The 24,178-nt window shown below is 51.2% G+C and overlaps 5 protein-coding genes across 11 annotated transcripts in view; 3 read left to right on the plus strand and 2 right to left on the minus strand.

The window, feature by feature from the left end:
- Positions 1 to 3,764, plus strand: part of LOC149349976 (uncharacterized) — a 39,419-nt gene extending 35,655 nt beyond the window's left edge. Inside the window, exon 7 of the mRNA XM_089578966.1 lies at positions 3,446 to 3,764. Within this exon, the coding sequence (XP_089435092.1) occupies positions 3,446 to 3,573 (128 nt within the window). The 3' untranslated portion in view covers positions 3,574 to 3,764. The remainder of the gene's footprint in view (positions 1 to 3,445) is intronic.
- NTPase (ectonucleoside triphosphate diphosphohydrolase NTPase) lies at positions 3,093 to 12,465 on the minus strand. 5 transcript variants are annotated; one of them, XM_089578968.1, is made up of 7 exons: positions 12,198 to 12,465; positions 5,487 to 6,103; positions 5,271 to 5,430; positions 5,007 to 5,210; positions 4,815 to 4,949; positions 4,543 to 4,686; positions 3,093 to 4,475 (listed from the first exon to the last, which is right to left on the minus strand). In XM_089578968.1, exons 2-7 carry the CDS (start codon positions 6,083 to 6,085, stop codon positions 4,029 to 4,031), a joined length of 1,689 nt encoding a protein of 562 aa, XP_089435094.1. In that variant the 5' UTR covers positions 6,086 to 6,103; positions 12,198 to 12,465; the 3' UTR covers positions 3,093 to 4,028. The 5 variants fall into 5 exon arrangements, with proteins under 5 accessions (XP_089435094.1, XP_089435095.1, XP_089435097.1 ...); XM_089578969.1 differs by lacking the exon at positions 12,198 to 12,465 and adding an exon at positions 11,991 to 12,164; XM_089578971.1 differs by lacking the exon at positions 12,198 to 12,465 and adding an exon at positions 11,940 to 12,164.
- On the plus strand, positions 6,443 to 7,840 carry LOC149349978 (uncharacterized). Its single transcript, XM_089578977.1, has one exon. It carries the CDS (start codon positions 6,807 to 6,809, stop codon positions 7,749 to 7,751), a length of 945 nt encoding a protein of 314 aa, XP_089435103.1. The 5' UTR covers positions 6,443 to 6,806; the 3' UTR covers positions 7,752 to 7,840.
- Positions 12,466 to 12,626: 161 nt separating the features above from the next.
- On the plus strand, positions 12,627 to 14,281 carry Sou (required for meiotic nuclear division 5 protein souji). Of its 2 annotated transcripts, XM_089578975.1 has the most exons (3): positions 12,629 to 13,001; positions 13,065 to 13,210; positions 13,278 to 14,281. In XM_089578975.1, exons 1-3 carry the CDS (start codon positions 12,866 to 12,868, stop codon positions 14,148 to 14,150), a joined length of 1,155 nt encoding a protein of 384 aa, XP_089435101.1. In that variant the 5' UTR covers positions 12,629 to 12,865; the 3' UTR covers positions 14,151 to 14,281. The 2 variants fall into 2 exon arrangements, with proteins under 2 accessions (XP_089435100.1, XP_089435101.1); XM_089578974.1 differs by having other exon boundaries at positions 12,627 to 13,210.
- Positions 14,282 to 16,989: 2,708 nt separating this feature from the next.
- LOC149349980 (AT-rich interactive domain-containing protein 5B-like) overlaps positions 16,990 to 24,178 on the minus strand; it is a 37,743-nt gene continuing 30,554 nt past the window's right edge. The window contains exons 6-7 of one of the 2 annotated variants that reach the window (XR_016290184.1): positions 18,510 to 23,666; positions 17,225 to 17,353 (exon numbers count right to left, since the gene is read on the minus strand). Coding sequence is in view for 1 of the 2 variants with exons in the window: in XM_089578973.1 (XP_089435099.1) it covers positions 17,128 to 17,353 (226 nt within the window). In the remaining variant the exon portion in view is untranslated. Of the gene's footprint in view, positions 17,354 to 18,509; positions 23,667 to 24,178 lie in introns of both variants that reach the window. The other variant, XM_089578973.1, reaches the window with a different exon arrangement.

Below are 24,178 nucleotides of genomic sequence, written 5' to 3' on the forward strand. Positions count from 1 at the left end.
GCCACAAACCTTGAGCTCACACGGCAGCTGGATTATGGACGCGCTCTGTCCCCACGGGTCGGTTGAAAAGGAATTATCAGGACAGAAAACGAAAGGAGGAGAACATCAAACTTCGCCAGAGCCAGTGCGGACACACAGAGGATATAGGTATACTTGCAAGGAGCCTGACCTTTGTCGTCCAACGCGACACCTAACCTTGACACGTTGCTGCTCCAAATGTGAAAAATGAAGGTAAGAAAGGCTATGTTATTCGTTATCGAGTATACTTACTGCGCTCGGTTCGCTTCACCAGAATATTCGCCCATATCGTGCGGCACGCAGCGGCTCAGCCTGGTTGAGCTAGACTATGCGTACGCGCAATACGGCTCGTGGGTACGCGGCAGGAGGCCTCCCTTTGACTCTAATCTCGGACTGCCTAAAGCCGCCGCGCGGCGATCGGTTGCCAGGGTGGGAGAAAATAAGAAAGGGGGAATGGGAAGCGTCAGCCGATCAGTTTCACAAAGCTGCATGCGCGCACGTAAGAATGGCTCTTCATTGGCCGGTCCCTTTGCAGTGGCCGATAGCCAAGGCGGCCAATAGCGACCAGTTCGCAAGACTGATTGGGAGCCAACGCTGATAAACTGACACCAGCTTCGGCTTTTGCAACATTGCGTGCGCGGTTCCGGAGGATGTTGTTAATCGACAGCCGACTGACCAGGAGGACATGAAATTTGTCGATTCTGACCACGACGGTGTCGCTGGACTTGCTTGACGCCCCAGAGGAGCCGAGAGTTGTTTTCGCGACAGACCGAGTGGAGGGCGAAAACTTCCACCGCAGCGAGAAACGACGGAACCGGGAGAGATGCACAGAACGGACGGGCCCACGACAGGCTGTTCCAGCTTGTCGCGCAGCCGAATATCGGGTTACGCGTCTCTCATTAGGTTGTGTCACAACGTCGAACGGGTGATGCGCAGCTTCCCGGTCGGTCTCCCCACTAATTGAGCAACGGAAGAAGGGGACAAGCGTGCCCACGCCTTGCGCGAGCAGCGAGCACTTGAGGCTCGACGTAAGGTCAACGCGAGGAGCGGGCCGGAGCTCGTCGCGCAATCCTCCCGGCAACTCGGTGGCCTTCCGTGCCCTTCTATGAGGTCGTCTTCGAACTGACTAGCTCTCCATTTTTCCTTCCTAATTTCTTTCCATGATGTTGTAGGACTGCGCCGGATTGAGGAAACAGGACGACACGAACACATGTCCTGTTTCCTTCTGTCAGCGCACTCCTAAAATTGGAGGTGGCACTCAAGCTCCGCATTGAGGGTATGACGCTATAGCTTAGTGGGTTAATGTCCACATACATATGCAGGACTGGTCATTCCCTAATTAACCAACCACCTGCCACGGTGGGCAGTTTGCTCCCTATCCGGGGGGCAGGTTGTGATGACGCCGCATGGTCACGTGACCCAGGTGGCCACCTGCCGTCTACGTTGCTTCTCAGGAGATTTTTCGTGGATTTTTCGCTCATGGTCAACGAGGCCGCCGGATTTTCTGCGACACGAGCTCTTCAGCGCTATCGCGTTGATATGGAATCCCGACTGGCCGCGACAGAGCTCGGGTGTCGATCCTAAAAGATCGACGATGTCGTGTGTGTCCGACCGTTACCATCAACACGCTGTAATCCCGCATTCCACTCAGCCCGGCGGAACTGCAAAATGTCCACGCGCGCAGCGCGGAAAGGCGCTGCCAGCTAAGCGGAGCAGTCGCCGCAGTGGCGCGCAGCATCGGAGAGCGAGCGCGGGTGAAAGCCCCGCCCCGTTTGCCGAGCGTGACGTCCTCGTGACGTACCCTTCGCCGTGACCGCGTGGCGAAGGCGCGCGTACGCACCGCATCCTCCTCCTCGCAGGCAGCCCCGACCTGAATGGGCGCTCCCGGGAGCGCGGGCAGCCGCCACGCTGTCGTGGGCGCGACCCCCAACACAGCTGTGAAGTAACCCGTTACTCGGCGCCATTTACACGCTGCATTCGACGACTCAGCCGCGCGAGCCGCAGCCGAGCTCCGGCGACCCCCCCCCCCCCCCCCCCCCCCCCCCGGTGCAGGCGCGGACGCTGTGCCCGCGTCGCCGTCACACGCTACTCACGCGTGCGCGTACGCATTCCTACTACTACTCGCCGAGTGTGTGCGCGCCCATCGAGGCCTGACGCAACGCAGCATTTTTTTTTTCTCTCTCTTTCAATCAAGCGAGCCGCGATGAAATGAAAAATAACGTGACACAAGCGCCTTTTCAGGCTTCGCTGCGTGTGTCCTCTCGCCGACAAAAAGAAGCAAGCTGTCAAAATAAGAGCGAGGAGGGAATCGGAACAAAAAAATTCAAAACTCGCCACCTGCTGTGCGGTCCACGTGCTGTCAGCACACGGAGAAATGCCAGAGCATCAGGAAGCGTTGTTGTGATCGCGCATAGGGACGCGTAGAGCGCAGCTGCCCGCGCACATTGCCGCTTCTTTTTTCGTAGCGTAGTTCGGAAGAAAAAAAAAAATCTTTAAAACGGCGAGTTCGAAATTGAACTCCCGCAATCATTTAACGCATACTAGTTTGCCATAAATATGCGCAGCCACTCAGATGCCATTTCAATGAGCGCCTTGAGCTATTTAACTTTCTTTTGCGTATACTATCTTAACAAGCTAAACAAGACATTCGTGGTAGCTACTGCGCTAGAACAAAAACTTTTATGAACTGCTGGTGTTCAATTTGGTTGTCGTGAGTGTACGTCAGAACCTGGAATCAGTACACACCGTTCCAAATCGCCAACATGCGAGCATCTGTAATGCTGGCGCTAAACGATTGCGGCGAAATACCGGTGGAAACTTATAAACGAAAGATTTACCGGTTGCCCACACTATAACCCCTAAGAAAAGTTAATCTAGAAAAGCCTCTGCTAGTGATTCGTTAGCTTTTCTGCGAGCACTAAGCGTGCATCTCATTAAAAGGAGAGCAACTCCTCCACTGAAGCGTCTCCCCTCCCCCGTTCACGCCCTACAACAAATAGGGCAATACTTGATACATCCTTCACGTGACTGAAACAATGTGCAGCACTGGAAGAAATTAAACTCTGGTACACAAGTGGTTTGTACTTGCAGTATTATTTATTGATACAATCAAGAGACAACGTCGCGCACCACAGGTAAACACAAAGGAGCGTAGATTTTGTGCAGGTATTGGCCATACTTTATGGCACGGGAAACTAAGTCATCCAGCAGAAAAGTAGAAAACGTTTGTGCAAACTTCCCATCAGTTATGCATCCATGCTTAAACTTGCATATATGCACCTTTCATATTACGATTTTTTTTTTTCCTCCTAGATTAAAGTGATTCTTTTTCCATAAAAATCCCTTAACCCCATTACTGCTCGAAGCAGTCAACTCGTGCTCAATTTCTCACGAGAGTGGATTCAGAACCCTCACCGCCTTTGTGCAGGTCCCGAGGCCCATCGTCTCCAAATTGAGTTTGGCAACCTGATCACCCTGGGAAGCGTTCGTCGTCAGACAAGAACCGGGCTAAAGCTCATCAAGACCTTCTACCGGCCTTGCAAAACACGTGAGTAATACAAACCTCCAAGGGAACAAACAGGCATGCACTCTGGCATGAATTATAAAACAATTGTAATCTCATAACATTTCATATAAACTTGATATAAACTCACTTAATTGCCTCTGTTTGATTAAGCAGTGCTCTGAACCCTCCCAACAAGAGAGCTCTCCAACAATCAACAAAGATGATCGCCCTATCAAAGTATGTAAATGGTGTATATAAGGTCCCATCCAATGTAAGGCACAGGTGAATAAATGTCGTCTTGAGAAAAGTGGCAGTGCACTTGAGCAACCGGCGCCTTCCAGGTGGCACAGGGTTGTGCACCGCGCTTGAGTGGTCTGTGACGGGGAGTATGCATCAGGAAGCTCGCTTGCATTGCAGTGGACGAAGAGCTGAGTGACCACTCCGTCCGTGTGGCAGTGGGTCTCCCCTTGCTGCTGCTGCTGCCGCTCCTGCTCCTGTCGACAGCCTAGGACGGAGGGTTGAGCTTGGCCCGCGACTGCTTGCGTGCCAGCAGGAGGAAGATCGCCGCCAGCACCAGCAACAGGATGAACAGCACCAGAAGCAGGACGAACAAGTTGAAGCCAATGCTGGGTGTTGACGGCAGGGCAGCAGGGATGGCATTGGTGGCATTGATCATAAAGCCCAGTGACCAGCCCAATTCATAGCCATTTGCCTTCTTTTCAAATGTCAGGCTAGGCCAAGTGTCTTCGTTGAACCCATACTTGTCCATCAGCACATCCCGGATGTACATGGACTGAAGGCAGTAGCGGGAGATGAAACGCTTGGGTGTACCAGTCTTCACAGCTTCATCCCAGGAAGCAGAGCAGATCCAGTCTGAGGCGTTCAGGAAGGCAGTCAGGGGTTTGCCTGTAGAGTTGAGGCCTTTAATGGTGTAGAAGAAGGCAGAAACACCCTGGAAAATAAAAAGTGCAGTGCATGAAATGTTGCACGCCACTGGAAAATAACGGGTCTAAACTTACCACAAACTTCATTTGATGAGGCACAGGCACTGCAGGTCGTTCCATACAGTCGGTGTAATTCTGCTTGCACTGGCGGGGGTCCATCAGCTGTGTCATGGTTTTTTTGCATCCGGCACTTGTACCATCCCCAACAAATGTGAACACCTGAAAAAAGAAAAAAAAATGCATTTTTTTGTTTACTTACAGAATAAAGCTTATTTTCAAAGTGATGCTGCTCTCCATGTTTCTTTTAATTCCTGTGCATGAGACAGTGCACTACACTGTGCACTTACAGTGTTGGGATGCTGCTGCAGCCACACCTCAGTGGCCGGGGTCTTGGTACAGTAGCTCTCAAAAACCTCTTCTGCTGTTTTGTTGAAATTGAAGCCAGAGTTGTGGCATGGGCTCTTCACAGTTCTTGCATATCCCTGTAATAGCAGCCCCAATGAGAGCACAAGAAATACAGGGACAGACTACAAGCTCACCTGCTCAGCCACTATGTGGGCCAAATACCTTCTTTCCATCTCATTTACTCCGTAACAGAGGTATGTCACAGAGAACACGTTGTAGCGCTGGCCATAGAGCTGCAAGCTGCTCACGTCATTGGATGACACATTGTCACCTACGGCAAAAGCGATCTGGGTGGACGCTCCCCCAAGGTCCATGGCTCCGAAAGTCTCTGCACCTGCCTGCAGAGGACGGAATGCTGTTACCTGTGGGTTGAACGAGGGGGCACACGAGGCTCTCACCGATGCTGGAGGGATCACTTCGAACAGGTAATTGGTGGAGAGCCATGCAAAGAGGCCCTCGTCGTGGCCGCTCAGGATGGTGGCCCGCTGCAGGCCCATGGGCTCCAGCGCGCATTCCACGGCCATGAGGATGGCGTCCGCCTCCATCGGGTTGGTGAGGCTGCAAAGAGGGGCTCTGCAGGGGCAGCCCTGTGGGCAGGAGCGCGAGCAGCCTACTTGAGCAGCCGCATGCCAGCCGTGGCGCCGAGGTAGACGGGCGGCTGCAGGTCGGCCCGCACGTCGCTCACGGCCCGCGCCAGCGCCGGGCCCGTGAGCCGAGGCCCGAGGCTGCTGATGCCGCCGTCGACGTCACGGTGGTCCATCTGCACGACGCGGCCGGTGCCCAGGTACTTGGCGCCCTCCCAGTGGTAGAGAGTGGCCTTGCTGTGGCTCGAGCCGGCGTCCACCACGATGCCGTGCACAAAGGGCACGCGGCCCCCGGTCAGCCCGTACGCCATAGAGACGAGCAGCAGGCCAAGCAGCCCCAGCACGGCGCATAGCACGCCGAGCAGCCCCCAGTTTGCGAGGAACAGATGCGGCGATCGCTGGTGGCGCACGTACAGCGTGTCCCCGGGGCTCACCCGGAGCGCGCGCAGTGACGCTCCCCCACGCAGGGGCTCGTTGGAGCGCGTGTAGAGTGCGAGCGCCGGGTCGTACTCCTGGCCGCGGTCGTGGCAGAAGGCGCCCAGCAGGCTGTCGGCCGTGGCGCCCGCGTGCGTGCGCACCGTCACCGGGCTCTGGTCGGGCGCCGTGGCGCTCTTGAGTTGCACCTCCATGCCGGTTGCTCAGCGGCCCTGCGCACAGACTCCCTCAGCGGCCACGGGTCGGCACCCGCGGCGCGGTCCCGCAGCCACGCACGCTGACGTGCAATGACGTAGCGGCGCGTCAGCGCCTGTTTGCCGATCAATGGAGACCTACTATTTCGGGGACGCCGCAGCATCGCGAGCCGCGGCTCCGAGCCACGTGTCCAAGCAACGGCAGGTGCGCAGCGCGCGCTCGGCGAGTACACGCCGCCGGGCCTCCGTCGCCATGGCGACGCGCCGTAAATGAAAGCTGCTCGGCCGGGCGACGTCAGCGTGACGTCGCGCTCGGAAAAGTTCGGCTACTCTCGTTGACCAAATAAGGGCAGCGCTCCGGCGGGAGACTCCGCTGCGGCCAGCATGCGATTTGCGCAGGCCCCCGGTGCCCCACCGGGGTCCCCAGGCCGGCCCGGGGCCCGAAAATCGGCGGCTGCGGCCGGAAAGTGCCGCCTAGCAGCGTCAGCGCGGAGCCCTGGCCGCTGGCGGCTGCGCGGCAGGCCCTTTAAACATCATAAGGTGGCGCAGTGAATGAAGCCGACGTCAGCGCGACGTCAGGCCAGCGGCGCGCCCCGATTGGCCGCCGGGGGTTCCGGCTCGCCAAATAAGGCAGCGGGGCTCCCCGGGGCCCATTCATACGGCCGCGGCGGCCCGCGAGCGCGTACGTCGCTGCCACACGGATGGGGACTCCCTAGCCGTCATGACGATGGACGGGCTGGACACGCTGTCTCGCGACTGCCTCCAGTTCAACCTGAGCTTCGAGTCGTTCAAGGCGACCGGCGCCGGCGGCCTCGCGCCTCCCGAGGGCTCCGACGACCCGCTCAACACGCCCGTGTCCACCACCGCCGAGCTGATCACCTTCTTCGCCACCGATGCGGTCATCCCCGACCCGGTGCCCATCTCGGGCGAGCCGGCCCACCGCTGGCCCGCCGAGCGGGGGGCGGCCAGCCCGCTGCGCAGCGACGAGGCCAAGGACCCGTACGGACGGCTCGCCTACCGCGGCACCTTCACCACCGCCTGGCCGGGGCCCGACGCGGGACCCTTCTTCGAGCAGCCCGAGCCCTTCCCGCCGCTCGACTCGTTCAAGGCGCCCGCCTACACGGCCGAGCCGGAGCCCGCAAAGTACCCCTGGTTCGCCTACGAGCCCCCCCATGCGCCGACCGCTGCCTCGTCAGCTGCGGCGGCGGCGGCGGCCAAGCCCGAGGAGTCGACGGCCACGCTCGCCGAGTACAACCAGGCGACGAGCAAGGGCCACGAGATCCTGAGCCAGGCGTACCAAAACAGCCCGGTGCCGCTCAAGTTGGTGCCAGTCAAGCCGCGCAAGTACCCCAACCGGCCGAGCAAGACGCCCGTGCACGAGCGGCCCTACGCGTGCCCCATCGAGGGCTGCGACCGGCGGTTCTCGCGCTCCGACGAGCTCACGCGACACATCCGCATCCACACGGGCCAGAAGCCGTTCCGCTGCAACATCTGCCTGCGATCCTTCTCGCGCTCCGACCACCTCACCACGCACATTCGGACTCACACGGGCGAGAAGCCCTTCACCTGCGACGCGTGCGGCCGAAAGTTCGCGCGCTCCGACGAGCGAAAGCGGCACGCAAAGGTGCACCTCAAGCACCGGCTCAAGAAGGAGGACCACCCGTGAGCGCCGTGTGAGCCCAGTTGTACATAGTGCTCTGTAAATACCCCCGCCCCATCTCTCATCCCGAATAATAAAACACAATGCGCATCGCCGCCCTGTGGTCGTCTCTCGAGGCGCGAACTTCGGCGCGCCGCACCAGGCCCTGGTGACCGCGCGCCGGGGTGAAACGCCGCCACCTGGTCGCGCGCGGACCCCTGGCTCGCCCGCCGCGGGTCCGGCCCAGCGCAAGCAATGTCGGAAACGTCCCTAGCCGCGAAAAACGCGCAACAGGTGATCGAAGGGGGAGGCGAGCGGCTCCTAACGGACGCGCTGCCGTTCTGCGACGCGCCAACAGCTGCGCGCTGATCGCACCTGTTGCTGTCTGCGCGCGCGCTTGACACAGATCGCATCTCCGCTTTGTTTGCGGAAATATTCGACGCGGCTCGGAAGTTTCACGCCAGCGAAACCCTACCGCAGGCGCGAACGCTTCATACTCCTCTAGTTCGCCACGTAAATGCGCGTAGTGCACGGAACATGACGCGACACTCGGTAACATCTGCGCTCGCGGCATCGGGATTACGGAGCGCTCGCGGCCAGGGCCCCACAAAGTTCGCTTCCGCGCTCTAATTAAACCGCGAACGCGGCCACAGAGCTTGTTTCGTGTGAGTCTCAAGCTCTGTTCGCAGCGTTTCACAAAACTCGCGACATTCGCGAGCAGACAAGGCAGCGAACTTTCATCTGGCGCGAGCGCGCTGCGTTGTACTAGTTCGGTGGCATTACGGAGCCATGACTCACAGCTAGCGCGTACGCCAGGTGTTGGTTTGGGCGCGTTTCGCGCCCTGACCGACGGCAATTCGAAATGGCCCACCACAAACCCGGGTTCTACGTCCCTGAACTGACCCCGTGAGACCTTCTTTCTAGAGCCAAGGGCCCACTAAAGGCCCCGAAAACGACGCGAAAGGCGGCGTGCCGGTGTAAAGGGCAGACGCGACCCTCGCGCGCTGACTTTCGCGTCGCTAGCGGGTTGAGGGTGCGCGCCAGCTGGTCGCAATGATGCGCTCGGCACTCGGCGAACTCGAGGTAAGTGAGCGCCAGACCATGCCGGCGCGAACACCCTGCTCCGAATATCGGATTTGCGGACTCGGTTCCCCGGATCATTTCGACAGAACCGCACCCGAAGGAATTGTTCTTTTATTCAAATGGTACCAAAAATAGTTCTTAGAGCGTCAGGAACTCAACCACGGCTCCTAATGACCCGTGTAATTTTCAAACGACACGGGCCATTACGAACCAGGACTTGGAACGTAAAACAACATGTGATGACGTTCTCTTCAATGAACTCTACCGAACGACCTAAAATAAAAAATAAAGAAACTACCGCGCTGATCGCGTTTGCTGTATTACAAGGATTACACTGAGCGTCAAGAACCCACGAATGTGACGTTTGGCCAGACGATGTGGTGTATACCAGAATCTCGTTAGAAATGCCTAAAAAATGTTGGCAGAGTCAAGAGCGCTCTCGTTTTACTGAAAAATATACGCTCCACCAAACTGAATAATATTCCGAGCTCTTCCGTTATAAATTATAATCCGTTTGTACTAATTAAAAAGGACATCAGAAAGCAATAACTATACAGCACTCACACACTGGGCGGCATTTTAACTGATTTGGTGGCGCTGCCGCAAGCGATCAGATTCTACTGCAAGCGGTTTCGCAACGCCTGGAGGTCGCCCGCCACAGCTGTTCTCCGCACTCCGCCAGCGCCCACCCTCCACCAAGGCGACTTACCCGCAGCGCACACCCGCTAACTTCGACGCATCGCGCCGAACACACGGCGTGAACAGTCCTCGGGAGCAAAGACAACACGCACACGAATGATATGAAATTTAACACAAAGGCCAGGCAAAGTTTGCGATTATTTTTTCCCGCGCCCTCCGCAGCGCTACACGAAAAACAAAATCCTCTGAAAACATGCCCGTTGTGCGATCTTCCCGAGCCTACGTTACTCGTGGCGCCAATTACTGACCGGTGAGTAACCTACAACGTCCTCAGGAGTCAGGGATTTGTTAAGATGCCCTAACTGGAAGTAGTTGAAATCTGCATCTTCTAGGGAAGGCAACGAGAGCTAGTCGAAACTGCACCAATTGGTTGGTTGGGTGGTTGGTTTATAGGGGTTCGACGTCCCAAAGCGACTGAGGCTATGAGGGACGCCGTAGTGAAGGGCTTCGGAAATTTTCGACCACCTGGGGTTGTTTTAACGTGCACTGACATCGCACAGTACACGGGCCTCTACAATTTCGCCTTCATTGAAATTCGGCCGCAGCGGCCGGGATCGGACCCGCGTTTTTCGGGTCAGCAGCCGAGCGCCGTAACCACTGAGCCACCGCGGCGGGGCGAAACTGCACCAATTCGCGAGTTTCTATACCCATTTACCTTCATGTACTGCTCTTTATATATATATATATATATATATATATTGGCTAGTGCGGTTCCATTCCAAAAATAGACATTCGTGTAACAAACATTACTGGGCGCTCCATGTGGTTGTGGTGCCACTCTAATAAATGCCTTTTAAGTTAGAGTTCACCAGGGTAATTTCCCAAGTCATATTTTTAACGCACATCCCTACCTGGCAAGTGCCTGCCAGCTCCAGCCTTACGTTAGAAAACCTTGATCCTGGTTCCAGTGGAGAGCATTACAAAGGAAGGAAAGCATCTTTGATCTTACTACATGAGATGCCAGAACATTGCTTCGCATGACTAAAACGTCGCGATTATCAAGCAGAAACCGTTAAATAAAGCACACAAACAACCATACAGGGATAAGAAGTATGCATACAGGTATTTGATCTGAACACAACTTCTGGAACACTTCTTTGAGCACTGGCGGAACTACATTACTGCGCGGACACCTCCGTACGCAGAAATCGGGCTCCGTAATCTTCCGCGTTCGCCTATATTTACTACGTCACAACGAAACCGGTGCGCAGCCGAAGCAAGAGCTCTCTTTGCAAGTTCGCTTAAGCGTCACTGGCTTTTCACGCATATATTTTTGTGCGTTTAAGACATCCTGGACTTGTGTCACTTTAGCGTGACTGACATTTATCCTGGAACCGAGTTCCACACGACTAATTGAACGATCGCGAACGAGATGACTGCTTTCGTTACCATTTTCTCTAAGAGAGCTCTCACCAAGTGCATGGGGATATGCTTTCCCGAAACAGTTACCAATAGATGCTCGGTTAAAAGCCGAACAAGCGCAGAGAATGAACGCGTTGCTCACGGAAACGAAAAGATGGTACTTACTTTAGGGTCGTATCTCTTATGCCGACTGCGCTTCGAGATACTGAGAACAGGCGAGAGCAACCTTTAACAAATCTCTGAGCGGAGAGCAAACCTGGAACGCGTATTAAAGCCAGCCGTGACCCCTGCCAGTAATCAGCAGCTTCGCGCACTTGATTACGCTGGACCTTGGACTGGGCGTCATGTCTCAAACCGCGGCAGATACTATAAGGCAGCACATTTCGCACCACATTGAGAACGCAAAGCTTGCCACGGACGTGCGAGAAAACCAGTTCAGGCAAGGCATCCATATATGTCAAAGAAACGAGATATATTACCAGCATAAAATTCCTTTCTGCTTTAGCTACCACCCGAACACAGCCGTTCAAAGCAACAGAAAAATAAAAAGTCTTTAAAAGCAATCTAATTGTTTGAATCTCCTCGGCAGCTGATGCATACAAATTGTCAAAAGTCCTTGCTCCTAGCCACATACCAATCTCTACGACGCCCACTGTTTCTCTGCTGGCAATACCGACGGCCCGCCCAATGCGTTCATTTCTGCTGCATCCATACCCTTTCCAGGTTTCGTATCTGGTGGCACGCTCAGTGAATCAGAGGTCAAAATACTTGTTTGTTCATCAATCACAGCGTCGTTAAAAGGAAATGTGCGCGTTTTAGCATGGCGCTCTCCCACCTTAGCGAGCATCAGACGCCTGCTTTTTTTTTACAAGACCTCTAAACCGCATACAGCAACCAGACAAGATATCACTGCTCAGTTAGAACGAAGCACTGCTAACGGCACCTAACTGCAGAGCCGCCGGCAGCACCCACGAGAAAATTTAACACAAACGGCAGTCGCCTGTTGCCACAAATTCACGCTTTCAGCTATTCAACGCATAGCACACCAGCTACGTTTGCAAATATACGCACAGTGCACGCAAGGCAGACCATCTCTGCAGCGTTACAACAGCCGGTACGCACCAGTGCTTGCGTGGTAGCGAAGTCTCCGAGCAGCTAGCCGTAGCGAAACAGCCTATACGACTTGCGGTCGAGCTGTTTACTTGCGAGCGAAACCGCGAACATCTACGTGCAATCGATCTTTGACCTCTCTTGAAGGCCAGGCAAGATTAATTGCGATCACGATGTTCATGCAACAAGACGACGCGCATGATAAGAAGGGAACCTTACCATCAAAGTGTGCAAATTTGGTACCCGCTGCAGACACCGAGATGAAGCCGGCAAAGTTTAGAACTAGTGCAGCCTATCACGGCGTTGTACAGCAAGTGCATAAGCCCGGAAAGTTTTCGCATTTGCAGAAGATAAGGTTGAAAACATTAAACATCTTACAAGGTCAACAAGGAAAAAAAATGTACGCAATGTGCCAAGATTCCCTCGCGGTTGGCCAGCTGCGCGAAATTTGCGCGCTTGCAATCCAACACCGTCCGAAAAGCCCTACGCCGTTTGCGTGCTTATTTAGTTGCGAATTAAAGCATGCAAAATAAAATTTTTGTGAATTCAAAAATAAACCAACTGTACTTGAGGACTTTTACTGAATGCTGTGCTAGCAAAATTAATCTTCGTACAAACGCCGTAAAATATTTTGCTGCTATCAATTACCTGCAGGACGCTGCAATCGACATCGACAAGTCAGCTGGTGCTGGGTGCTGAAGGCTGTAAACTTAGCTGCATCAGTTGTATCGCACTGTACACAAAGTTTTGCGTCCTTACGTTGGCAGTGTTCGTACGTGAATGCTGTTCTGACGTTTAAAATAATGATAATATTCCATAAATAGCATAGGTACTACGCACCGAGTCGTAAGGGAACGCGTTCGAGTGCGCCGCCTTACTGAGTCACGATGGAGTCCTGCTTGGCTGTTGAGCGTGAAATAGACAAAGTTCTGAGTAAATTCGGCACTCTAAGTGAGCACACAAAGACCACACTGAGTGAGTTGATAGGTTATGTGCAAGAAATGTACCGGGAGCTCGGCGAATGTAAGTCTTACTTATTTGGCGTCTCAAAACTGGCAGCCAAGTCTTTGTTTTGGTTTTGCGCAGTACCTGCAGACACTGACGTGACGACTTCGCACGGCATAGCTCTCACACAGTGCGCTCAAAAGATCAAAGACGTGAGCAGCTCGCTGGCGACTGAGCACCGAGATCTGCATGGGACGGTGTCCAAAGTCGGCAAAGCCATTGACAAGGTGAGACATTAGACGCTGCTCAGTGTGGCGTTCCTAAACCTGTGCGTGGCTTACGTGGTCGTTTCAGAACTTCGTGCCCGACTTTTGGGCCACGAGCAGTGAGGAGGTGTTCGAAGGGAGCGACAAGAAGACTGCTCTGAACCAGGTGATCGGAGAGCACCTGCTGCGTCAAGGCATGCTGGACATAGCAGAAGAGCTGTCGCGTGAGGCGCGACTCGAGTCTGCTCAGAAGGAGCCATTCGCCGAGCTAAACAACGTGCTGGACGCGCTGAAGCGGCGCGATCTGGGTCCTGCACTCGCCTGGGTGGCACAGCACGAGCTGCAGGGCACAGCTTTGCACTTCCAGCTGCATCGGCTTCACCTTGTTGGCCTGCTGCAGCGCGGCGCGGCGGCTGAGGCGATCTCGTATGCTCGCGCGCACCTCGCGCCGTTGGCCCGTCAACATGAGCGCGACCTGCAGGTGCTGATGGGTAGCCTGGCTTTTCTTCGCGTGCCTGGTGGCCTGGCGCGTTCGCCGTACGCCTTTCTGCTCGAGCCTTCGCTGTGGAGCGACACGTGCGAGGCGTTCACGCGCGATGCCTGCGCGCTCCTTGGCCTGTCAGTGCGGAGCCCGCTGGCCGTGTGTGTCGAGGCCGGCAGCCTAGCTCTGCCCGCGCTGCTCAACATCAAGCAGGTCATGCTGCAGCGCCAGGTGGCTGGCGTCTGGAGCACCCGCGACGAGCTGCCCATCGAAATCCGGCTGGGCTGCCAGTTCCACTCAGTGTTCGCCTGCCCCATCCTCCGCCAGCAGAGCAGCGACGCCAACCCGCCCATGCGGCTCGTCTGCGGCCACGTGATCTCGCGTGACGCTCTGCACAAGCTGGCGAGTGGCAGCAAGCTCAAGTGCCCCTACTGCCCGGTGGAACAGAACCCGACCGATGCCCGGCTCATTCACTTCTGAGACTGACCTCCCCCCTCGACCATGTAAAATAAACTGTACCGAGTCCACTTAAAATTGTGCTTACATGTCGATGTCAGGCCCCAGGAGTAGCAAATGGTCTCGTCTAGATAAACACAAGTTTTGGTGTTACATCCCTGAGCAAACTATTCTAATTCAACGCATTAATAACTTCATTCGGCATTATTGTTGAGAGCTCCATGTTCATGCGTACCCATTCTTGACTGCAGATAAGCTTTAACCTCCTTTCTGCATGAATTAAAATGCATTCAAATGCTAGGAGCATTGTACAGGGTAGTGATGCCCTGGCACTGAAATTACTTATGCAAGTTGGACCTTACACACCTTTTGAAGGCCGAGCCAGTACTTGAAGCAAACCTGCACGGAAAGATAGGGTTATGAAACAGTGTTTGTTATGTGGTATAAATGGCGCACACTGTCAAGGCTTTTTTTCCATGAAAAAGGTGCATGTAGAAGTGGGCAATACACAAGGGTCTACAGGAGCACTTCTCACGGGCAGCTTGTATCAGCTTTGAAAGAAGTGCATATATAAACTGCCATTGTGAACTATGTGCCCAAAATGGTTCACATTACTTTCTTTCCACAAAAAAATTAATGCCCATTCTACTTGGTTAAACTAAATGTGACATAGTTGTGTTAGCACAGTCACTTTGTTTAACTTTGTGCATCTTTGTTAGTTCGTTTATAGATTGGTTTAACGTCCCAAAGCGACTCTGGCTATGAGGACACCGCAGTGGAGGGCTCCAAATAATTTCGACCACCTGGGGTCCTATAACGTGCACTTCCATCACATAGTACACATTTGCCTCCATTGAAAATGTGACCGCCCTGCCGGGATCGAACCCAGATTTTTCAGGTCAGCAGCAACTACTTGGCCACCGCTGTGGCCGAGTATTTTCATTAATCCTGGTGATTGTGTTGCCCAGGTTAAATCGGGGAGTTAAATTTAGGGCGATCAATTCTACTGATGCACCCTTTCGTATCTGCTTAAGCAGTAATGAGGAGCACATAAACTTTCATTCTATCCAGGTTTTTCATTGTATCGAATTCTTTTGTTTCTCCCACCTCTCCCTCTCCCCTCCAAGACGAAGTGGGAAGTTTTCCTCTCTACATTTTGCCACCAGTCAACTGTGGCAGGTGGCTCTTCCATTAAACCCCAGACGACTTTTTTTGCTAGCGGGGCACTTAGTCCAAATGCGAATTTGGTGCACAAGCACCACATTTTTCACTTCGGTTTCGGTTTTTGGATCCATTGCGCACAGATGGAAGTTGATGAAATTTCCGAGTTTAGCATGGGGGATGTTTGGCTGCAGCGATAGTCAAAAGGTACTGTGCCCAACTTGCATTCTGGCAGCAGTGCACTGGTCTAATGCAGTGGCCAACAAAGTGCATCTGTTTGTGCCACCCCAGTTTTGAAACCCACTCGCAGACGTCTATTTTAGTTCATTTGTGCTCCGAGGCTTCATCCCCAGACAAGAAAGCTTTTTCACTAGCAAGGCACTAAAAAATCTTCTGCACTGTGTAAGGAGTTGTACAGCTACAACGAAAGTTCAGTGGGAGAGGGTACACTATCAAATTAAAGTTGAAGGCAGCCAACTGTCACTGAAACCAAGGAAAGCATGGGGAAATCTTTTTTCTTAAAAAAAAAAAAAATTGCGGTGTTGACTGATGACATATTAGCACAATCATTTTGCCCAAAGATAACTAGTTAGAAAGTAGAATTCATCAGGGTATGGCGTGCAGTGCAACGGCCTTCCTTGATTACAATACCCACACCACATGAGCACAAGAAATGGCAGTAAATGATTAAGGCTTTAAGTTTGTTAATGCCATTATTTTCGGAGTTGGTGCTACATGTCCACATTTAATGTCATTATACAAAATCCACGATGACGATATTGCTGGCAAGGCAGTCGAAAATTTCACCTGAATATAAACAGTGCTAATGAGCACGATATCTCGGGAATGTTGTCCAAATGTAACAAAAATTATTTTGCAGAAAATACAGCTGTTCTTGCTTAACAAGTTGAAAAAGTAGCCATAAACTCTCATGTCGGCACACAAGTCGAGAGTATGTCAGAAGTGCTGGTAAAAATGGCACCATTCACATCGGAATTGCTGTATAGAGATGCCTCATCTGACTGCAACTTACGAATGAACCATTTGCTAGTGGACAGGAAATTGTTACTACAAAGTTGCATGCTTTTCTGCGTGTGGAATGGGGACGGGAGCACGCACTGCTTGGGCAAATGAGTCGTGGTGAACTCAGTAGGCCGCAAATGGCAGTGGGGCTAATATTAGCCATTTAATTTATGCATGTGGCACCGCATGAATGTCATTAAAAGTTAAGGCCGTATGCACTTAATGGCATTAGAGCTACCCATGCGGCACGGGTATGGGTTGTGTGTGAAGCTTTGCTTGCAAGCTTCTGCAACATCATACACAACTGTACACTGTTGGGTTTCCAGTAATTTTTTCACTTGAATACAGGGTTGTAACGAGCTGAAGACATGGTCTTAAAGTGCGAATTTGAAGTCTCACGCACGGCTGCATTCAGCTGCAGCAACTGTGGTGCTTTCTAGCAATGGCAGACATCCTGGAGCCCAGTGGACACTCCTCAGCTTCAAGCCTGCTGCAGTCCAGTGACTTGACAAACCAAACACGCCTTAATTCATAGTGACACTTATTACGCAATGCTTCAGCACCATCTAGGACGGCAGAAGGAACAACTTTGAGCACTGTATATGTCTATTCGATACGCTAGAAAAGAAGTAGTGCTTGTCGACATCCGTTTTTGAAGGTGCAACCAAGGAGGCGCTAATGTGCAGAAAAACCATTTATTAAAAGGCATGGCATATCTGTGCCCCATGAGGCTTGCCAGGATGTGCCATCGTTGCATCTGTTTTGTGGCGGTGGGAGAATGGGGCCGCCAGCCCCTACCGGTCTTGCACTGGGTCAGCTACCACGCATCTTCAAGGCGGTACACAGAGTAGAGGGGGCTGCCCTGCAGCGCACAGTTCTCGTCGCCCCTTCGGTGGACACGCAGGTCGAGGCACTGTGCAGGTGGGGGCGCCTCACGTCGCACGCTCAGGTCCAGCACCTGGCAGTCGGACGGCCCCTCTTCCAGCCGCCAACATGGCGGCCGGTCCTCGCCACGCAGGTGCAGCTCAAATGGCAGCAGAAGCCTGCACACACACAATTTGTTCGAATCAAATGTGGCCAAGCTGGGCTGCCCTCCCTGTCGTCACACTGCTGTACTTCTGTAAAAAGAAACTTGCACGCCAAGGAAAGCAAACAGAAAAATGGATCCTGCTTCGAAGCAGTTTGAAGACCATGCCAGCAGAAGATAATCTAGCACAAAGCATGTGGCAGAGCCAGAAAAACATCACTAGGAAGGTTAACATACCCAAAACTCACCTCTGTAGAGCACAGTCTCTCTGAAGAGTCAAAGTGACATAACAAAAGTGGCTTGTGCTAACATGCCCAATATAGTATACCCAAATGATATGCTCTGTGCAGTATACAACTGAACAAACTCAGGTTGAGGTACTTAGCCCCCTTTTCAAAGGAAAGTTAGAAATTTTCAGAGTTTGAAGGTGTCTGCAAAGATTGCCAATGAAAAACTGCTCACTTTCCTTGCCGATTAATTATATAATTTAATTTCTGTCGGCGTGTAAATGTCCAGACTGTGACAACACTGCTTTCAAGGTCTCAATTACAGAAATGGGCACATTTTAGGCACTTTAAAGCATTCACGCTTGCAAAACAAATAAATGAAAACACACTGGTCATACCCACACTAGAATCATCATAAAACATGGTCATCTGTTTGAAATATGATTTTCTCTGTTTATTTAGCATTCCTGGCTGAGAATGCTTCAACACAAGAATTTTCACATTTCTGCACATTTCATTGCATCTACATTTGTGGAGATTGCATATGAGGATTTGATAGGGTTGAGGTTGTGCATACAAAGGTAGATGCAATGCCTGAAGATATTTTCTGTGCTGCATGGTGTGAAATCACAAATACAGACCCAAAAGCTATAGATAATTATCTAGCAACAAAAGAATGTCAACACTGCTAAATAAGTCTACACTTGACAGAGATGTAACAGGGCATCAGACTTTAAGAGTTTGCTGAAAATTTCATAACGATATTTGTAACAGTTACCCTAGGAGTTACTTGGCTAAAATCACAGAAATATACAACTAGCTAGAGATATTGATATAATTTCATATGACATATGATATGGTGCATTCATAATATGAGAGTTGTGCAAGTCTTTACTCAAAAGAAAACATTCGACAGAAGTGGTACCCTACCAAGTGGTACCCTACCATTTCGCACGCATCTTCCGCCAGTGTCTTTGTCAATGATCGGGACGATCGCTCGGTGGCCCTGGGTCATGTGACGAAGAAGACGAAGCTGGCAGTGGTGCGAGGCGGAACGCTCGCGCTAGGCCAGCGGCCATTAAATCATCTCTTGTTCATCGCTCCTCATTTTTCGGCTGGCCGCCATGTAACAATATGTAATCAACTTTCCGCTCTTTGATGACACATACCACGTTCTGCATCATAGTGGTTAAACCCCGAATGGACACATTTTTATTTTTTTTTTCAAAAATGCTACCAAAACGGTCATTTAGTACCGGTGCTGCCACCTGTCGGTAAACAAAAAAATGCTATGGGCAAGCCCTGCTCATCGCCCTAAAATGGACACAGTACCGTAAACACACAACAAGCTGGACCAGTCAAGAGCCAGAAATGACCATCTGCTTATGATGAGCCTGGCTTGTCCAAGTGTGTAAGGGGGGTTAATGTTGCTCATTAAAAATGGCAGAGGAGTGGGCTTTCATATCAGCAAGACTCTGTTTGAAGCCAAACCAAGGGTTCATGCTGCTTATTATTTAAGAAATACTGCAGGCGTACTATGCCCAAACAGGACCATGCCCAGCCATATAACTGAGTGCTCATTCTGCAAGCATCTCGTCTCCTACATGAGCCATGGTCACAGTGGCTATCACTTTTCAAGTAGTAATTAGAACATTTCCACGTGGTTTGAAAAGCTGCACAAATATAAACATTTCTCACTTCAATTTTTTTTCTGTCTTGACTTGCTTTTCATTCTACTTATCCAAGCACCACTTGGTCTACGGTGTCAAACATGTTCACAACCATGCCATAAGATGTAGTTCACTCCACATGGCTATATCTAACATGGAACATTACTTAGTTCTACACAAGGCAGACTGGTGGTCACACAAAATCGGCCATTACACTGAGGCCTGCATCAGTGTTTAATTTTTTCCTGCGTAAATACACTGTTTCTCCAACACTCCAGCAGAACATGGCTACACATGCCGAGTTGCGCTAATTAGGATGGTGAAAAAAATACTGTTCAGTTGGAAGTGCAAATCATGGCAAAATGAATGTCCATGGGCATTTACCACAATGAGCAAAATTGGCTCTTTTGTTCACCACTGTAAATAAACTTGACATTACTTTAGCATGCGTGTTCCTCACCAAATATGCTGAATACCTAGTTTTTACTCTCACAGTTCACTTGTATTAAATTAAAACCAATGGTAGAGTTTTAAAAAGAAGGCTAAATTTCTTTTAGTAAACACTACATAAATTGCACTTTTGCATAATTAACTGCACTGTTACCACAGGTACAAGTCAACAGAAAACAGTGTGTTTGAAATGAGGGAAACTGCAAGTACAGAATATTATGCCTTAAAAGGCACCAACTACTGACCAAAACGTGTCAAGAGATTATGGTGGAAGTGAAAAGAGATTGCCTCATATTTAAGGATTGAGCACTGCAATATTCAAGAAACAAAGATTTATAATTCTAATTTGACATTCAAAATTGTGCAAAACAAACTGAAGTGCTGTCTTGAGGTGAAATCTTGCCACTATTGGTGCATCTCACCACGTGATACATCTCGGTAACGATGATAACTTTTATTTCCACCGATGTAGGAGGCCCTCTACTCCCCGTCCCTGGCACGCAGGCAGTCCTAGGGGACGGGGGCCGGGACCTCCGCGACTAAAGACTGGCGAAGAAACATTGGCGTGGCTTCAGACGCCAGGCGGACAGCTCGTTTCTAGTCGGCAGGGACCTCGCTTCGCAGAAGGGCCTCCCAGGCTGCTCTACTTTTAATATTGTCCTCAGTGCCCGGAGATCCGGGGCATTGCCAAATTATGTGATCGAGGGTCCCCCTCGCTCCACAGGTCTTACATTTATCATCTTTTTTATCTTCTAACTGGGTTTGAAATAACCAGACGGGGTTTGCGAAATTTTCGGCCTGTCATTGTCGCCAGGCGATGGCCTCTGTATTGTTTAAGCTTGGATCTGGTGGTGGAATTAGACGCCTGCCTAACCTGTAGGGGACGGAGATTTCCGAGTACGTTTGCAAACGTTCGTCCATCCCCTGGGGGTCGGGCGGCTCTACAGTTACCCGGAAGTAGAAATCTCGGGCTAACACGTGGGCCGCTTCGTTACCAAGGATGGATGTGTGTACTGGGACCCAAATTAAGGTGATCTTGCGATCAATTTTGGCTGCGGACAGAATTCGAGCCATTTCTGGCGAGACCCTGTCCTTTCCGATGTTCCAGATTGCTGTTTTGCTGTCGCTAAGAATCAAACTAGCGTTGGTTCCGGCGCAAGCAAGTGCTATTGTGACCTCCTCGGCCGTATCTATGTTCCTAATGGAGGCGGCGGTGACTGGTGCACCTCGGCCATCGACTACCGAGGCGACCGTCGCCCCCAACCTGCCACTCGCTGCGTCCACATAGGCAACCTCATCTGCCCTGAAATTCCCGGCCCTTTTAACCAGCGTCTCCGCCCTCTTCTCCCGTCTTTCCCTGTGATGTTCTGGGTGCATGTTGCGGGGGAGGGGGGGAACGATGATATTCTTGCGACATTGTGGCGGTAGGGCGACCTTGTCGCATATGCCCCTATCTACTTTTCGGCCGACCCATCTCGGTAAATTATTACTGATATATTTTAGGTGCACAGTGTTTCTATTTTTCTTTCAGGAGTGTTCATTATGCTTTATAATGATTTACGCTCTCTCCAATGTGCCCTTATATGAAAAGCAATGCCCTCTTCGCATTGCCACAGATGTGGTTTTAGGTTCTGTAACTAGAGGGTGCTACAGTGTTTTGAATTTCTTGGATGGTCAACAACAATCCACACCCACTCACAGAGAAAAGGGGGGGGTATTCATATCACGATATATGCCCCTTTCATAGTTAACTGCAGGCACAATGAAGATGGCTGATCCACTATGTGGTAACCACGGCCCAGTAAAACTTTAATCAATGAGGCATACTTAACTGTGCCTTAACAACTTTGGGTGTGAAAAGTGAAATGAATGCTACTTTAGACAATTAGAAAATGTCTAATTACTATCGGGCAGGTGAGGCTTAAATTACTTTTCAGCACATCATTTCTGCCGACGTTCAGTCGCCAGCCAGCTCGCTGATCATGGTTTCCAGCATTGGGATGCATAAAAACTAGCACATGCACTGATAGAAAAATTCTTGGTAAAAATCTTCAACAGCATTTCTCACAAAACCTCTACAGAATTGAGCACCTTAGACAGCAAGGTTCCACTGCGCCGAAAAAAAATCGGTGGTTAAAACTCTGGGTTCGGTCCCTTTAATACACCATTGTAATAGCTCAATGTAATGGTGTTCGGCTGCTGGGCACACAAGTCAAGGCAATGAATCCTGGCTGCCAAGGCTGAATGTCAGTGCATGTTAAAAACTCCAAGTGGTCAATATTAATCCGGAGCCCTTCATTATGACGACTCTCTCTCTCTCTCTCTCATTCCTTTCACCTCTTCGTTCATCCCTCCCCTTGCGACATAGTTCAGGCATACCCACCATGGTGGCTCTGTGGTTAGGGTGCTCGGCTGCTGAGCCGTAATACCCAGGTTCAAACCCAGCCACGGTGGCCGCAATTCGATAGATGCGAAATGCACCGGTGTGCTGTGTGATTCAAGTGCACGTTAAAGACTCCCAGGTGGATGAAATTATTACGAAGTCCTCCACCACAGCACCTCTCCCTCTCCTCTTTCACTCCCTTCTTAATCCCTTCCCTCATGGCATAGTTGGGGTGCTGCCGAGAAGTGACACAATGCGCTATTCCTTCCTTTCCACAAAACCAATTTTAAGTCTTCAGGCATCCAACGTAAGTGAGATAGTTACCGTGCTTTTCTTTACCTCATGACAATTGTTGGTATTGTGAGACTGAGAACGCCCAGAGCAGGCTTTATTGCCACCCGCAGGAATGGTGTTTGCGACAAAGACGAAGATGGGAGATGATGACGAATATAGACAAATGAAGACGAGGTTGACGAGCAAAGCTTACACTAACTGCCCCTCCGGACGAAAGTGACCATCCTGGTTGTGGATTACAGTGATGATGGGCGACGGGCAAAGGACTTCAAGTGTGACACATGGACAATCTCAATGCCACGACAGCAACGGTCAGTCACAGGTGAAGCAGGTGCGACACTATAGTTAATGAGGGACGTTTGTTCAAGCACTGTATTGGGGCCAATATAGTGGCTCAGAAGTGTTTTACATAACCCTGGTGTGCACATGGATGTCCAAAGAAAAAACTCATCACCAAGAGAAAAAGAAATTGCACAATGGGTAAGTCATAACTTCGTTTCCAGGAGACCTGCCAAGCTTCTGTGTTCAATTGTGCAAGCTCACAGCAGTGGGCTATGCAAGAAGTAAACTGTTCATGGTAGGGTGCTGAAGAGGGAATGGGGACAGAAAAGAAAGTGCTTCCATGATGAAGGTAGAGGTCTGCTCATAGACAAAGAAGAAGGGAATAGTAATGGGTTGTTTGTTGCAGTGCAGTATCATAGGCAAAGGTAATAAATGGGAGCAGGGAGTCCCAATCAGTATGGTCAGATTAAATGCAGGTGGAAAGCATGTCTGAAAGGATCCAATGGAATCGCTTTGTGAGGCCATTGGTTTGGGGCAATAAGCGGATGTTGTTTTGTTGGTGGTATTCGAGGCATGAAGAACTTGCTCCAAAATGGCGAAGAGAAAAGCCTTGCCAAGGTCGCTGCGAAGAACACAAGACGACTCCGTGGCGCAGAAGAATGGTGTGCAGGAAAAAATGGGCGATCTCTGCAGTGGAACCAGAAGGAAGAGCAGCAGTTTCTGCCTATCTGGTGAGGTGGTCCATGGCAGTTACTATCCAGCAATTGCCCGCCAATGTCAACGGCAGAGGTCCGTTAAGGTCGATGTCAACAACTCCGAACGGAGTGAATGGGCAGGGAAGGAAGAAAGAATGGGCAGAAGGAGACGTTGATCGGTCACGGTGTTGGCAAGGAACACAGGAGGCGACATATTTTGCGACGCTGGTCGAAAGGCCCGGCCAGAAGAAACGGCTTGTAAGGCATTGTAGGTCTTGTGGAAACCCAGGTGACCAGCGGTCGGGTCATCGTGGAATGCTTGCAACAGCTAACGGTGGAGGAAATGGAGAACAACAGTATGATTATCCAGTTACCACATTCTGCTGCCAGCTTAAAAGAATTTAATTCAAGATTACAGCACTTGTAATGTGTTATAACAATCCCAAGGCATTTACTCTGGCTGAAAAAAAAAAAAAAAGTTTTTTCAGGACCTTTTAGATCTCTCCGAGGACTGTAGAGAAGGCACTGCCCCATGTCAGTGCCCTGAGCCTCCGGTTTCATTAGTGCTGTATTACACAATCACAACCAAACAAACCTGCAGTGGCAAAATTTGAATGTTTAAATGCTTAAACAAAACTTAGGAATGCATAGCAGAGAGCCAGTTATTAGGTTGGTAAAGAGTTGCAGCCATCACAACCTAGACAGCCTTATCACTCAATAGCTGTTGTGATGCCACTTCGCAAGCAGCACTAGAAAAAGGCCATGCTTCTGCTGCATTCTTAGCAAAGAGCAAAAATGTTCTGTGTGAAGCAATCTGTGCATGAGGTTTCCTTTGCTGAA

Source organism: Amblyomma mixtum, chromosome 3, assembly GCF_055824585.1.
Source record: "Amblyomma mixtum isolate Tamu chromosome 3, ASM5582458v1, whole genome shotgun sequence".
Classification (NCBI taxonomy): Eukaryota; Metazoa; Arthropoda; class Arachnida; order Ixodida; family Ixodidae; genus Amblyomma; species Amblyomma mixtum.